General features: G+C 34.7%; 1 protein-coding gene across 2 annotated transcripts in view; it reads right to left on the bottom strand.

The window, feature by feature from the left end:
* Positions 1-13,280, bottom strand: part of PLCB1 (phospholipase C beta 1) — a 745,127-nt gene that overhangs the window by 140,135 nt on the left and 591,712 nt on the right. For both annotated transcript variants that reach the window (XM_019017473.4, XM_019017472.4), the window contains exons 19-23: positions 11,350-11,504; positions 7,570-7,734; positions 5,408-5,507; positions 4,318-4,422; positions 3,190-3,299 (exon numbers count right to left, since the gene is read on the bottom strand). In XM_019017473.4, coding sequence (XP_018873018.4) covers positions 3,190-3,299; positions 4,318-4,422; positions 5,408-5,507; positions 7,570-7,734; positions 11,350-11,504 — 635 coding nt within the window. The remainder of the gene's footprint in view (positions 1-3,189; positions 3,300-4,317; positions 4,423-5,407; positions 5,508-7,569; positions 7,735-11,349; positions 11,505-13,280) is intronic.

The following is a 13,280-nucleotide window of genomic DNA, read 5'->3' as shown; positions in this document are numbered from 1 at the left end:
TCTCTGAAGCACCATTAGTAAAATGTTCCATTATGAGACCTTTAGCTCAATTGCTATATCGAATCGGGGCCATACACTGAATCAGGAAATATTTACAAACAATTTTATTTTATTTTATTTTATTTTTTTATTTTATTTTATTTTATTTTATTTTATTTTATTTTTAAGAGACATGGTCTCTGTCGCCCAGGCTAGGGTATAGTAGTGCATTCATAGTTAATTGCAGCCTCTGTCTCCTGGACTCAAGCAATTCCCCTGCCTCAGGCTCCCGAGTAGCTGGGATTACAGGCATGTGTCAGCACACCCAGCTATTTGAAACAATTTTAGATAAATTTCAGCTCACTCACAAGAACATGTGAGTCAGACAATAGAAAAAGTAGGCTGAAATATGGTAGTGTTGAAATGTTCTCTTGAAGCAAGTGCTTATTCCTTAGAGACAATGTCTAATGGGTTAAAGTTGATAATCTAAAAAGTATTTCCTGTAAATACTGAAAATACATGTAATTTCACTTGAAAATGCTTTTGTTTAACCTCTGTTTCTTACAGAATAAAATTCATCCAGTTGAAAAAGGACATTTCTGTTTTCTTTTTTTTTTTTAGCTTTTATTTTAGGTTCGGGGTACACATGAGGGTTTGTCATATAGGTGTGTCATAGGGGTTTGGTATTCAGATAACTTTGCCACTCAGGTAATATGCGTTGTACCTAATAGGTCCTGTTTTCTATTTAGAGGAGAATGCTATTAATAGTGATTTATTTATATCTATGTAAATTATCTTTACCTTTAATTATAGTTTATTAAATATGCTATTAAGTAAAGCAGGAAAAAGAGAAAAGAATTTGAGAACCTTTGGTGGATTTCCAAAGAGAAATTAATTTCATACTGATGTTCATATGAGTAAAATGAGAAACTCATAGAATAGTCTTAATCTTTTAAAGGCCATGGAAAAGAGAAAAAGCACTATTATAACTGAAGAAATATCAGAATGAGAGATGTAACTATTTTCAAATATTTAAATTCTTAATTTTGATTAAGAATTAATTCAGATAGGGAACTCATTCTTGTATTTATTTATAAAACAGCAAGCTACTTAGCATTGCTGGTTTCCCTAGAAGCAGAAGTGGACATGAGGATTCTTGAGCACATGTTGAGCACATGAGTAACTGAGAGAATGGTCTCAGGAAAAAACTGGAGGGAGGTGAGGCAAGCAGGTTAAGACAGGGAAGAAGATAAGTCGAAATGTGGCCTCAGGCAAACTCCAGTCTCAGACTGATCCCACAGGGTGCTCTGGAGCATGAATTGCAACATAGAAGTTGCCCACCACAAGCAACGTACTGAGCTATGATTCTCCCAAGTGGGATTTATCCCAGAGATGCAAGGATGGTTCAACATATGCAAATCAATCAATGTGATACATCATATCAACAGAATGAAGGAAAAAAAACCCCATATGATCATTTCAATTGATGTTGAAAAAGCATTTGATAAAATTCAACATCCCTTCTGATAAAAACCCTCAAAAAAACCCCACCTGGGTATAGAAGTAACATACATCAACACAATGAAAGCCATATATAACAGTTCAACAGCTAGTATCAAACTGAATGAAGAAAAACTGAAAGCCTTTCCTCTGAGATCTGGAATAAGACAAGGATGCTCACTTTCACCACTGTTATTCAACATACTACTGGAAATCCAAGCTAGAGCAACTGGACAAGAAAATAAAATAAAGGGCATCCAAACTGGAAAAAGTCAAATTATTCCTGTTTGCAGATAACATGATCTTGTATTTGGAAAAACCTAATGACTCCACCAACAAACTATTAGAACTGATTAACATTCAGTAAAGTTGCAGGATTAAAAATCAGTGTACAAAAATCAGCATGTCTGTATCAGAATATCAAATGCACCCCGTAACATATATACCTACTATGTACCCATAAATAAAATAAAATAGTGCAGCATTGCAAATATCCAATAATTGGGGACTTAGTAATTAAATTATGGTGGAGCTATATGATAGAAGGCTATGAGTTATTAAAAGTCATGTCATAGAAGAATATTTAATGACATGGGCAATGAGATACTTAATACTTTTATTTTCACTTAAAACACAGACTGTGAATATTATCCCATTTTATGAAAGAGTAACAATTGTGCATAAAAAGACTAGATATGTATACACCCCACATTTAATGTGGCTATCTCTGAGCGGATGGGATGTTTGAATTACAGTTGATTTCTTTGTTGTTTTCTTTTGTCATTTTTACGTTTTAAATTTTCTATAATAAATCGAGGATGCTTTAGAAATAAGAAAAACATTACTTAACAATGTCAACTTAGTAGACTATTTAAATGGACTATTTAATGGATAACTATTAGTTATACTTATTAAAACAATTTTCAAGGTTTTTTCCCCCAATACTGACAGTTCTCCATTTTCTATCTTTTTTCTCGAGTTTTTCCTCTGAATAAAATATGAAAATAGCAAATTTTTATCACTATTTTTAATATTAGTGTCACCCTTAATAATCAAGTTATAATTCACTTTTTTTAAAAGCAAAAAGACTGCCAGTCTACATAGAAGCTTTATATATTTAAACTTCATTTCTACTATTTTTAGACCCTTCCTTAATTATGCTTTGCACTGTGACATCTAATTTGGAATAATATATCAATTATTTGCGGGACATACATTATAATACATAAATATACCATCTAATAATAACAGTAGACTCTTTATGACTCATACTATTTTCCAGGTATTGTGTTAAATATTTTATGTACTATAAAAAATCAGAAAAGCACTTTGAAAATCCTGCATGCTACATTAAAGACAAAGGGAAACCCTAAATGATTTGATGATTATCTTCCTTTTTAAGTGCGTTCATCACCTTTAATTAGCATGAAATCATGTAGAAAGTTGCATCTGAAATAGCAAGATGTGTGCAGTTTAATTTTATCACAAGATAAATGCTCATGGTACCCACAGAATGCCAAAAGAAAATGAAATGTGAAAAATTTAAGTCAATCATCTAGATGTTCTGTGACATGATGCTAAACTCCATGAAAGTGTTGTTCCAATGTGCTATTTCTTCTCCCAAGGTATGTGATATTACTTAGGCAAAGCCAACAAGTAGGTGTGGCGATCATGCTTAATGCTATATGTGAGATTAAAACACCCTCTCACCTCTTTCTTTACTTCTTCTTCATCTTCCAGTGTCAAAGCAGCCAATTGCTTAGCTCTCTGTTCCATCAGGTTCACATATCGGATTGGGTTTGATAAAGCTTCGATGACATCTAAATAGGGAAGAGATATTTTAGATCAAAGGTCCTGGAAGTATTGATTATCCATCATTCATCTACTTACTCATCTATCTGACCATCAGTCCATGCATTCATTCATCACCCATCTACCCACCCATCCATCCATCCATCCATCCACCCAGTCATTATCCATCTTCCATTCTTCTGTCTACCCATATAACTATCTACTCCTCTATCCAACACTTTGAACATGGACAAGGGTTAGGACTCTGTTGAAACTTCAGGAAGAGAGAAATTAAGAGTTTAGTTCTGAGAGTCAAACTGGACAGGCTTCAACTCAGGATCCCTCAATACTCTTGATTCTTTAGTTTCTTTTTGAGGGTCCCATCCATTCCGGCAATGGCCCACACAATTGTCCTATTTGGCCCAAATGATGTTTCATAAATGGAGACATTTTACATAAAAAGCCTGCTTTCCAGACTGTTGGGATAACCCAATGATTTGCCAATATAGTGATCATTTGAAGGGCAGTGCCTAGCTGGAATGAGTTATGGCTGCCAACTTTGGATGGACAGCCCCAAGCTTACCATGGTCTCCACTACTCCCCAGTGTCTTACACCCAAGCTACTTGGCACTATAAGCATTTACATTTATGATTCTTGGTTAATTCCTTAAATTTAGGATGTCACCCATGAAAAGAATCAGCATTCTAAAATTGGTGGAAGACAAATTCGGTGTACAGACCTAGACATCTGTTGTAATGGATAACATGAGTTGGTAAGTGCTGGGCCCATGAGAATAAGACTAAAAGGGAATAAATATTCAAAAAACTGAGGTGTTGTGATTTTAATTAAAATACATTAAATTAAAATGTATTCACAATGGCTCAAGCAATTTACCTCTAAACATACATACGAAAGTAGCGGTGATTCTGAAGCCAGAATCTCCTGCTTTGTTTGGTTCAGTTTTCCTTTCACTAACCCAAAAATATATGGTGACTCAGACAGAAATACCCCTTTGAGTAAAGTGGTATTTGAGTTAAGTTGTTTACCTGCATATGTGTCTGGCACATAGTCTTTCACTTCTATGTAGACAAAGACAGCAGGCAGCGTCAGAGGCTGGTTCCTTTCATTCCTTAGACAGATATAGTGATAGCCTGGAAGGTGAGAATAATGCTGTGTAGCACATATTTCCTTTCCAATGTTAGTTATAATTATGCGCATCTATGTGATGAAAGCATGTATTTCAGGTTACTTTAGATGAAAAACAAGTCACTTTTTTCATTTTAATAACATTTATGAATGATAAGGTATTATTTTTCTCATCAGACAAGAAAACATTCATTGTGATTTTTTTCCTTTCCAACCATATGTTTTTTCCCACAAAAGATAATTCAAAATCACATGTCATAGACTGAATTATTGATCCAAACTTGCCCCCATAACAGAATTATACTTGACATGACTTCTTTTTTAAAAAAAATTGTTGTTATTATTTTTTGTAGAGACAGGGTCTCATTCTGTTGCCCAGGCTGGTTTCAAACTTCTGGCCTCAAGAGATCCTCCTGCCTCAGCCTCCCAAAGTGATGAGATTATGGGCGTGAGCCACCATGCCCAGCCTTGACGTGATTTCTTGACTTGTGCTTAAGCTCTGCTTTAGTCAACAGTATATTAGTAATTTGGTGTAGGTAGAGGCTTAAAATGCACATGCAGAGTTAGACATTCCAGTGTTCTGCCAAGAGAAGTCCATATTGTAGAAGCAACTGCCACTTCAACCTGGACCCCAGAGTGAGCGCATGTGGGACAGACATAGACCCAACCCAGAACCTGAAGCACAGCTATGCTGCTGAGCCCAGGCTAGATCAGCCAAACCCGGCCAACCCACAGACCTATGAGCACGAAGATAAATATTTGCATATAAGTTTTCAGATTGTTTGTTACACATAATTATTGTTGAAAGAGTTGACTAACATTAATACTACAACATGTCACAAAAACATGTAACTAAATCTCATAGCCCTTGTTACATAACAAAATTACAAAGCAGAAAATAGTTTCTTAAGTCATTTTCTAGTAATATTTTAAGCAGTAATGATTTTCTTTGCAACTTTGATAAAAAGTTTCTCAGCACACTACCCATACCTGGCCGAATGGCTTGCACTGGCAAGATACGGTGGCCAATGAATTTACCTCCTTCTTCATAAACTGCTATTCTCAAACAGGCCAGAGTAGGAAGAACCACCTACAAAGGACATTAAGGACACACCTGGTTATAAGAATGAACAATTCCAAGAAATAATTAGAAAGGTATTATTCAATCAGGACTAGCTTTTGTTTTCTCTTTCTTTTTTTGAGATAGAGTCTTGCTGTGTCACCCAGGCTGAAGTGCAGTGGCGTGATCTTGGCTCACTGCAACCTCCGCCTCTGGGTTCAAGCGATTCTCCTGTCTCAGCCTTCCAAGTAGCTGGGACTACAGGCTTATGCCCCCACACCTGACTAATTTTTGTACTTTTTTAGTAGAGACGGCATTTCACCATATTGGTCAGGCTGGTCTCGAACTCCCGACCTCAGGTGATCCACCACCTTGGCCTCCCAAAGTGCTGGGATTATAGGCATGAGCCACTGCTCCTGGCCAGGACCAGCTTTTCAGATCCAACTAGAAGTTTCTACTTAGCTACTTCAGACAAAAAGTTGAGATGTTGCCCTATAAATTTCATTTTCAGAGGAGAAGACATGGGTTGCCAGAGATAGGGCTTCATCTATGTTTTATCACCTTGCCTTAATGAGGCATTTGTTAAAAAAATAGGCTGTTTTATTTTTACATGAACATTCTCAATGTGGAAATGACAAAGGTTCTGTCTTTCAATAAAAAGAGTTTAGTGGTTTTATCACCATGTGAATATTTCGTTTATGTTTTCTTTTTTTGTGTGTTTTAATTTTTATTATTATTATTATACTTTAAGTTTTTGGGTACATGTGCACAATGTGCAGGTCAGTTACATATGTATACATGTGCCATGCTGGTGCGCTGCACCCACTAAGAAAAAATGCTCACCATCACTGGCCATCAGAGAAATGCAAATCAAAACCACAATGAGATACCATCTCACACCAGTTAGAATGGCAATCATTAAAAAGTCAGGAAACAACAGGTGCTGGAGAGCATGTGAAGAAATAGGAACACTTTTACACTGTTGGTGGGACTGTAAACTAGTTCAACCATTGTGGAAGTCGTTTATGTTTTCAAAGCAAATGACTTTTGCATCTTCAAAGTGAAAGCAAAAAAAGTGAAAACGACCACCACTGAAAAACAAGAATAACTTTCAGGACAGCTTTCAAAATACAATTGCTTTATAAATTTGTAAATTCCCACAGTAAGCAAAGAGCAACTACTCATTTCTTTCCTCAGTGTGAAATATCTAAAATATGCAGTTATATCTTATGTCAAGAACATGAAGTCGACTATCTCTTTAAAAATGTATTGTTTACAAAAACAGCAAACTCACATTTATTTAATATTTTCATTGAGCTAGATATTTCTTAAGTGTGGTTAATGTATTTACTTATGGAATATTCATAATAACTGTAAGAAGTAAACATTATAGTAAACATTATTATTAAACTCAGTTAACATATGGAAAAATCCCAGAGCACAGAGAGTTTCCATATAGCTATTCTCTTTGCAGAAGACTGGCTTTGTAGATATTTTGGCCAGAAAAAAGCAAAGAGTAGGCTAAAAAGTCTACTTCCCACTGAACCTACTTTCTTCCTTTACATGATAAGCATGTGTGAAGATTTGCTTTTTGGTGAAGAAAGAGAAGGGCCCAGTTGAGTGTGAAAGGTTTCAACTTTATTAGATAGAACCCAGACAAGATTGGATGACCGGCTCTCAGAGGCTAGAGATTTTGGGGAATTTAAATAATATTCCTTTTAAAGGAAATATGAATTTTCTTTATCTCAGCCACTATATTATTCCCTACTTCCACTCTACTTCTTTGAGTTATAATTAAAATGTATCATTTATCATTTGTACTATCAGATGATATGAGTTAAATGTATATGTTTTTATGGCCGTCCATTTGAGGCATACTAGAATGAATTGATTTACAAAACAATTCTGAAAATCCAAACAAGTGATTAACAGAATTCTTGAAGGGTTTTCAGAATGGCTTTCAAAAGGCAATTGCTTTATAAATGTGTAAATTTTCAAATTAAACAACAAATAATTCACCATTTCATTATTTTCTCAGTGTAAAACACCTGAAAAATGCAGTTATAACTCATATCAAGAACATGTGACCAACCTTTTTGAACACAATAGGTTCTTCTTCCCAGACAGGATTCACAGCATTTCCTTGGGATGTTTTGGTCTTAAATGCCTTCCTCCTTGTATCCACAGGCAAACCAAACATATCCACTTCCACGTAAGTCCCAACTTTCTTATCAGAAAGAAACTGACCTGAAATAATCTAGAAAATCAATCAATCAATCCATAAGGAATTTTGATATGCAAATAACAAAGACATAAGAGAATACTTTAAAGAGCCACAAATGCTCTTCAGCGAATGTTGAATTATAAGCAAAATGGAATAGAAGCAAGAGTAGAAATATGATTTCCCTTTCACTTAATGGGTTGTGATATGGTTTGGTTCTATGTCCTCACCCAAATCTCATGTTGAATTGTAATCCTCACATATTTGGGGAGGGTGATTGGATTATGGGAGTGGTTTCTCTCATACTGTTCTCATGATAGTGAGTTCTCACAAGATCTGATGGTTTAATAAGTGTGTGGCAGTTCCCCCCTCATTCTCTCTCTCCTCCCTTCATGTGAGATGTGCTTTGCTTCCCCTTCACTTTCCACCATAATTGTAAGTTTCATGAGGCCTCCTCAGCCATGCAGAACTGTGAGTCAATTAAACCTCTTTTCTTTATAAATTGCTCAGTTTCAGGTAGTTCTTTATAGCAGTGTGAAAATGGACTAATACAGGTTGGTAGAAGGATATTGAAAATGGTGAGGTTAGAAGTAGTCAATTAATAAGACACAGTATTGTAGGAGGAATAAATGAACAAGTATTCACTTTAAACCATCAAGATAAGTTTATCATTACCCCTAATCTCACATGGTGTCACCATCTTTGTCTAGCTACAGAACTAATGGATATTATAGACTTAAAAGAGATTTTTAATATTACATGTTTATAAATGTCTTCCATGTCTGCCTCTGTTTCTATCCAAATTTTCAAAATCTGAACTATCCATCAGCTGTCATAAAGGTTAGCGGAGGCAAACAAGATGTGCTTCTGCTGTATACCAGGAAGGGGAAAGCAGGAAGCAAGTGCTGACAGAGCAAACCTGGTGAATCTGGGTTATGTGGTTACAAGAAAATTGCCTGCTGGTCAAGAACTTTCTGAGCTCCAGATTGTGAAAAGGGGACAGCATTATGGCTGGGCTCACAATCTGAGCTCAAGATTGTGAAAGGGGACAGAATTATGGCTGGGCCAGAAATCAGACAAAATGGTGGCATGAGAATAGCTATCAAAGGCTGAGTAAAGTCAGAGTCAGCTATATGCTGATGTTGTCAGAAATTCCGAGTAATTCGGAGAGAAAGTCATCAGGAAGACTCTCTGAATTTGCCCTGGGACAACTCATTTTCCCTGTATGTTCTATTTGGCATGAGTGGATGGGACCTGCTAGCAACAATCTCTTTGTTTAACTTGAGGTTCTATGTGAGAACTATGTCTATGAAATAAGCAAGCATTTCAAAACATGTTTGAAACTTCTAAGTTATGCAAGTCCTACTTGGAATTCAGATGCACAGAAGATTTTGCATGTTTAAGATGTTTGACCAAAGTGGAGTCCTAAACTAAATTCATGACACCAAAACCACAATGCTCTTGTCAGTAACACGGGATGGTAGAACATCACGTGAGCTCACAAGTCCACTCTGGCATTATAAAATCTATGCCAGAAGATGAAAACAAAGGCATAATTGAAAAGTTATGATCTGCATCTTGGCTCTAGCTGTAATGTCAAAGGTAGGACTCTACTGCAGTGAGAACTGTCCATTCAGGGGAGACTGACAGCTCTGGAGCAGCGTCTCCATTCTGGACAGGAGCAGCAGGTTACACTTGTCTGGGGTTCAGCTATTTCCCCTTCACAACTCAATGTACTTTCCTGCCTCTGTGTCATTGTTTTATAATTGCTTACTGTCACAGTAGGATTTTCAAGACAAAAAAAGAAATAAGCAAACAAATACATTCAAAACAAGACGAATCTGCAAGCAAAGCAAAAATATTATTAATTCAACCGAACTATAACAACAATTGACAAGGATTCTAAAAGTAGCATTCTATCAGTACATGAAGCTTATGAGTTTATCTTTATCACACCTGACAGGAATTAAACAGCCTTTTCTGAAAATACTTTCCTAAAATAAACTCTAATTCTGCCAACTTGAACTCTTTATACATGTGGCTTGAAGTAATTTCAAAAGATATAATTATGAGACACTTCACTGAAATTTTATTCTTTAAACCCTTGATATAAAGTGATGAAAGTTTTAAGGTAAAAACGTGCTCAACTGCTTAGGGTAGAAAGAAATTAGTGAAGCTGTCATAGAAAGCTTTTTACATAGTTTTTCAAATGCCTTTGTTTAAGGTTAATCAAAAAATTACATTTATGTCCAGTAAAAAAATTTCTTAGTTCTATAGTTATTCAGTTAAACAGAAAACAGACAATATTTTTGAAAAGCTTTAACGATGAAGAATCCACGTAAAATGTATTCTAAAAAACTGATTTTCCTTTCATAGTATTAAAAATATTTTCTGGTAGCTAAAAAATTATATCTGATATAAAATCAATTTCAAAGACTAAAAAAATTTAGAATTGTTTAGGGTCAGATATACATATGTATGTGTATATATCTATGATTTTTATATATTTATGACATATGTATATATACATATATATTTAATAAAGCAACTCTTATTTAATGATCATTAATATGTGTTTTAAAATCTCTGAATACTCTGGAAGATTTTCAAAAACCATTTAAAGTAACTTGAAAGCTTTTTTTTAATATTTGATAATTTATTGAGGGAATGTTCTGTCTCTAATTTTCTAAGAACCAAAGGGGGAAAAAAAGACCGGAAAATCTCTCCAATATGGGCCACTAATTATCATGTAAATTTCACAGTAGGTTAGTTACACCAAAAAAGAGGTTTGGTTATCATGAGTCTCTCCAACTCATTTTATTGATTTAGAGTCAGATTTTTATCATTAAGAATGAAGTTCAGTCACTATATCTTATTCATGTGGCCTATGAAAACTTTTTTTTTTTTTTTGACACAGAGTCTCGCTCTCTCGCTCTGTCGCCCAGGCTGGAGTGCAGTGGCGCGATCTGGGCTCTCTGCAAGCTCCACCTCCCAGGTTCACGCCATTCTCCTGCCTCAGCCTCCTGAGTAGCTGGCACTACAGGCGCCCGCCACCACGCCCGGCTAATTGGTTTTTTTTTTGTATTTTTTAGTAGAGACGGGGTTTCACCGTGTTAGCCAGGATGGTCTCGATCTCCTGACCTCATGATCCACCTGCCTCGGCCTCCCAAAGTGCTGGGATTACAGGCGTGAGCCACTGCGCCCGACCCTACCAAAACTTTATTATTATTATTATTATTATTATTATTATTATTATTATACTTTAAGTTTTAGGGTACATGCGCACAATGTGCAGGTTAGTTACATATGTATACATGTGCCATGCTGGTGTGCTGCACCCATTAACTCGTCATTTAGCATTAGGTATATCTCCTAATGCTATCCCTCCCCCCTCCCCCCACCCCACAACAGTCCCCAGAGTGTGATGTTCCCCTTCCTGTGTGCATTCATAGATGGGAATGGAACAATGAGAACACATGGACCCCTTACGAAAACTTTTAATGTGTATTTGATCTTTAGAGAAAAAAAATGTAGGAAGAAAGTAGAATCTTTGCTAGTTACTAAATTTTTAATGACTAAGCCACTTCTTTATGCAATGTAGATAAATTCAACACTATTGTTAGGAACAATTTTGTGATGGGGTATACCTACCTTAACAGACAAAGTGTTTGCCACTATCCCATCTACGATGCCTTCAGTAAATGGATCAAAATGCTTGTCAGGCCTCCTCATGAACTCTGGCTTCAATCTGTAGCCACTCTTCCCGTTGTATTCATACATCCCCATATTTATTTGCATAGCCAGGTCTGAGTATCAAAAACACAAGCCTTATTGTGAGTTTATCTATATTTGGGGTAAGAAAGTAAGATTGTAAAGTAAAGTTGATCCCAGTCTACTTTTGTGACTGTACTCCCTTGGAAGAGAATCATTGTAGAAATGTAGGAAACACAGATAAGAAAAAAATTACCTCTAATCCCCAAGTCCAGAAATAATCACTGCCAACTGGTGGGTGTGCAGTCTGCTTTTCCACTTCAAATATATTTTTGACATACAGTATATTGATTTCATTTAATATGTATCTGCCTTAATTATAACAGCTGTCTCAAATTCCTTTGATTAAATATATTAGAATATATTTGTATATTATAATATATGTTAAATATTAATATAATATACATATATCTAATATATAATATATAATTATATATAAATATAGTATATACAAAATATCTAATATCTAACATATATTAGATATATTATTTATATTATTCTAATATATCTAATATCTAATATATTAAATATATTATTCTAATATATATTAGATATATTAGAATGATATATTAAATATATCATTCTAATATATAAAGCATATATTAGAATATTATGATACAATATCTAATATCTAATTTCTAATTTCTAATTCTAATATCTAATTTCTAATATGATACAATATCTAATATAATATATTAGAATATAATATCTAATACAATATATTAGAATATAATGTATTTAACCATTCCCCTTTTGGGCACATTTATGTTTTTTCTAATTTTTCACCCTTATAATGTTTTGATAAACATCATTGTGGTGAAATCTTTGAAGCCATGATCAGCGATTTTCTTATGAGAGGATTTCCTGGAACAAATGATGTCCTCATTGGAAAATTTTTCTTTGATGCCTTGCTAAAATGCCCTTCAGAAAGCTCAAACCAGCTTATACTACTAAGCCATGTTTTTGAGAATGGACTTCTCCATGCCTCATTAAAAGAGGATTCTATTATTCCTTTTCTTGCTTTTTAATTTGTACAAAAAATTTCTTTTTTATAATTTGCACTTCTGTGATTACTTACAACGAACATCTAATTCTACATAGACTCTTTTCCAGTGGACAAAGGTTACTGGTCAAAATTTTCCTCAGACTCAGTGCGTCAGATGAATGTTCACACATATTGTAACTGATAGAGTGAAAGAATACATATTAAAGTTGTAAAGAATCTGAGAAGTTGTCAACAGTTCCAGATTATCTGTGTCATGACTCATCTCTATGTGCATAATAAAGAGGTGATGGCAGAATTATTCTAAAGTTTCATTTAACAAATTATTTTTAGAGCAGAAAAAAATCAGTGAAATTTTCTCTCTTATTAAACTATTATTTTATAAACATAACTATGATGTCAAAATTGGACAAAATTTCAAAACAATAATGAATTTATGACACTTGAAAAAGTTAGCTTCAAAAGCCTAAAAATTACATTAGCAAGTCATATGTTCTAAAAATAATACACAACAAATAAGTAGAGCCTATTTTGGGAACAAAAGGATAATTATATATTAGGAAATGAGATCTATTAAGATAACATCACATTTATGTCCGAAAGATGAACATATGATCATCCCAGTGGATGTCCAAGAGACATTTAATAACATTCAATACCAACTTCTAAAACATTAAATAGGACCCGTGTCCTTTAGTATGTTAAAGAATATCTGACTGAAAGTCACAGCCAATATCTGACCTGATGATATCACAACAGTGAAACTTATATTAGGATCAGGATGAAGCAAAAGATGCCCACTCTTCAC

Source organism: Gorilla gorilla, chromosome 21, assembly GCF_029281585.2.
Source record: "Gorilla gorilla gorilla isolate KB3781 chromosome 21, NHGRI_mGorGor1-v2.1_pri, whole genome shotgun sequence".
Classification (NCBI taxonomy): domain Eukaryota; kingdom Metazoa; phylum Chordata; class Mammalia; order Primates; family Hominidae; genus Gorilla; species Gorilla gorilla.
The sequence above is the reverse complement of the archived record's forward strand: the minus strand, read 5'-3'. Positions and strand labels throughout refer to the sequence as shown.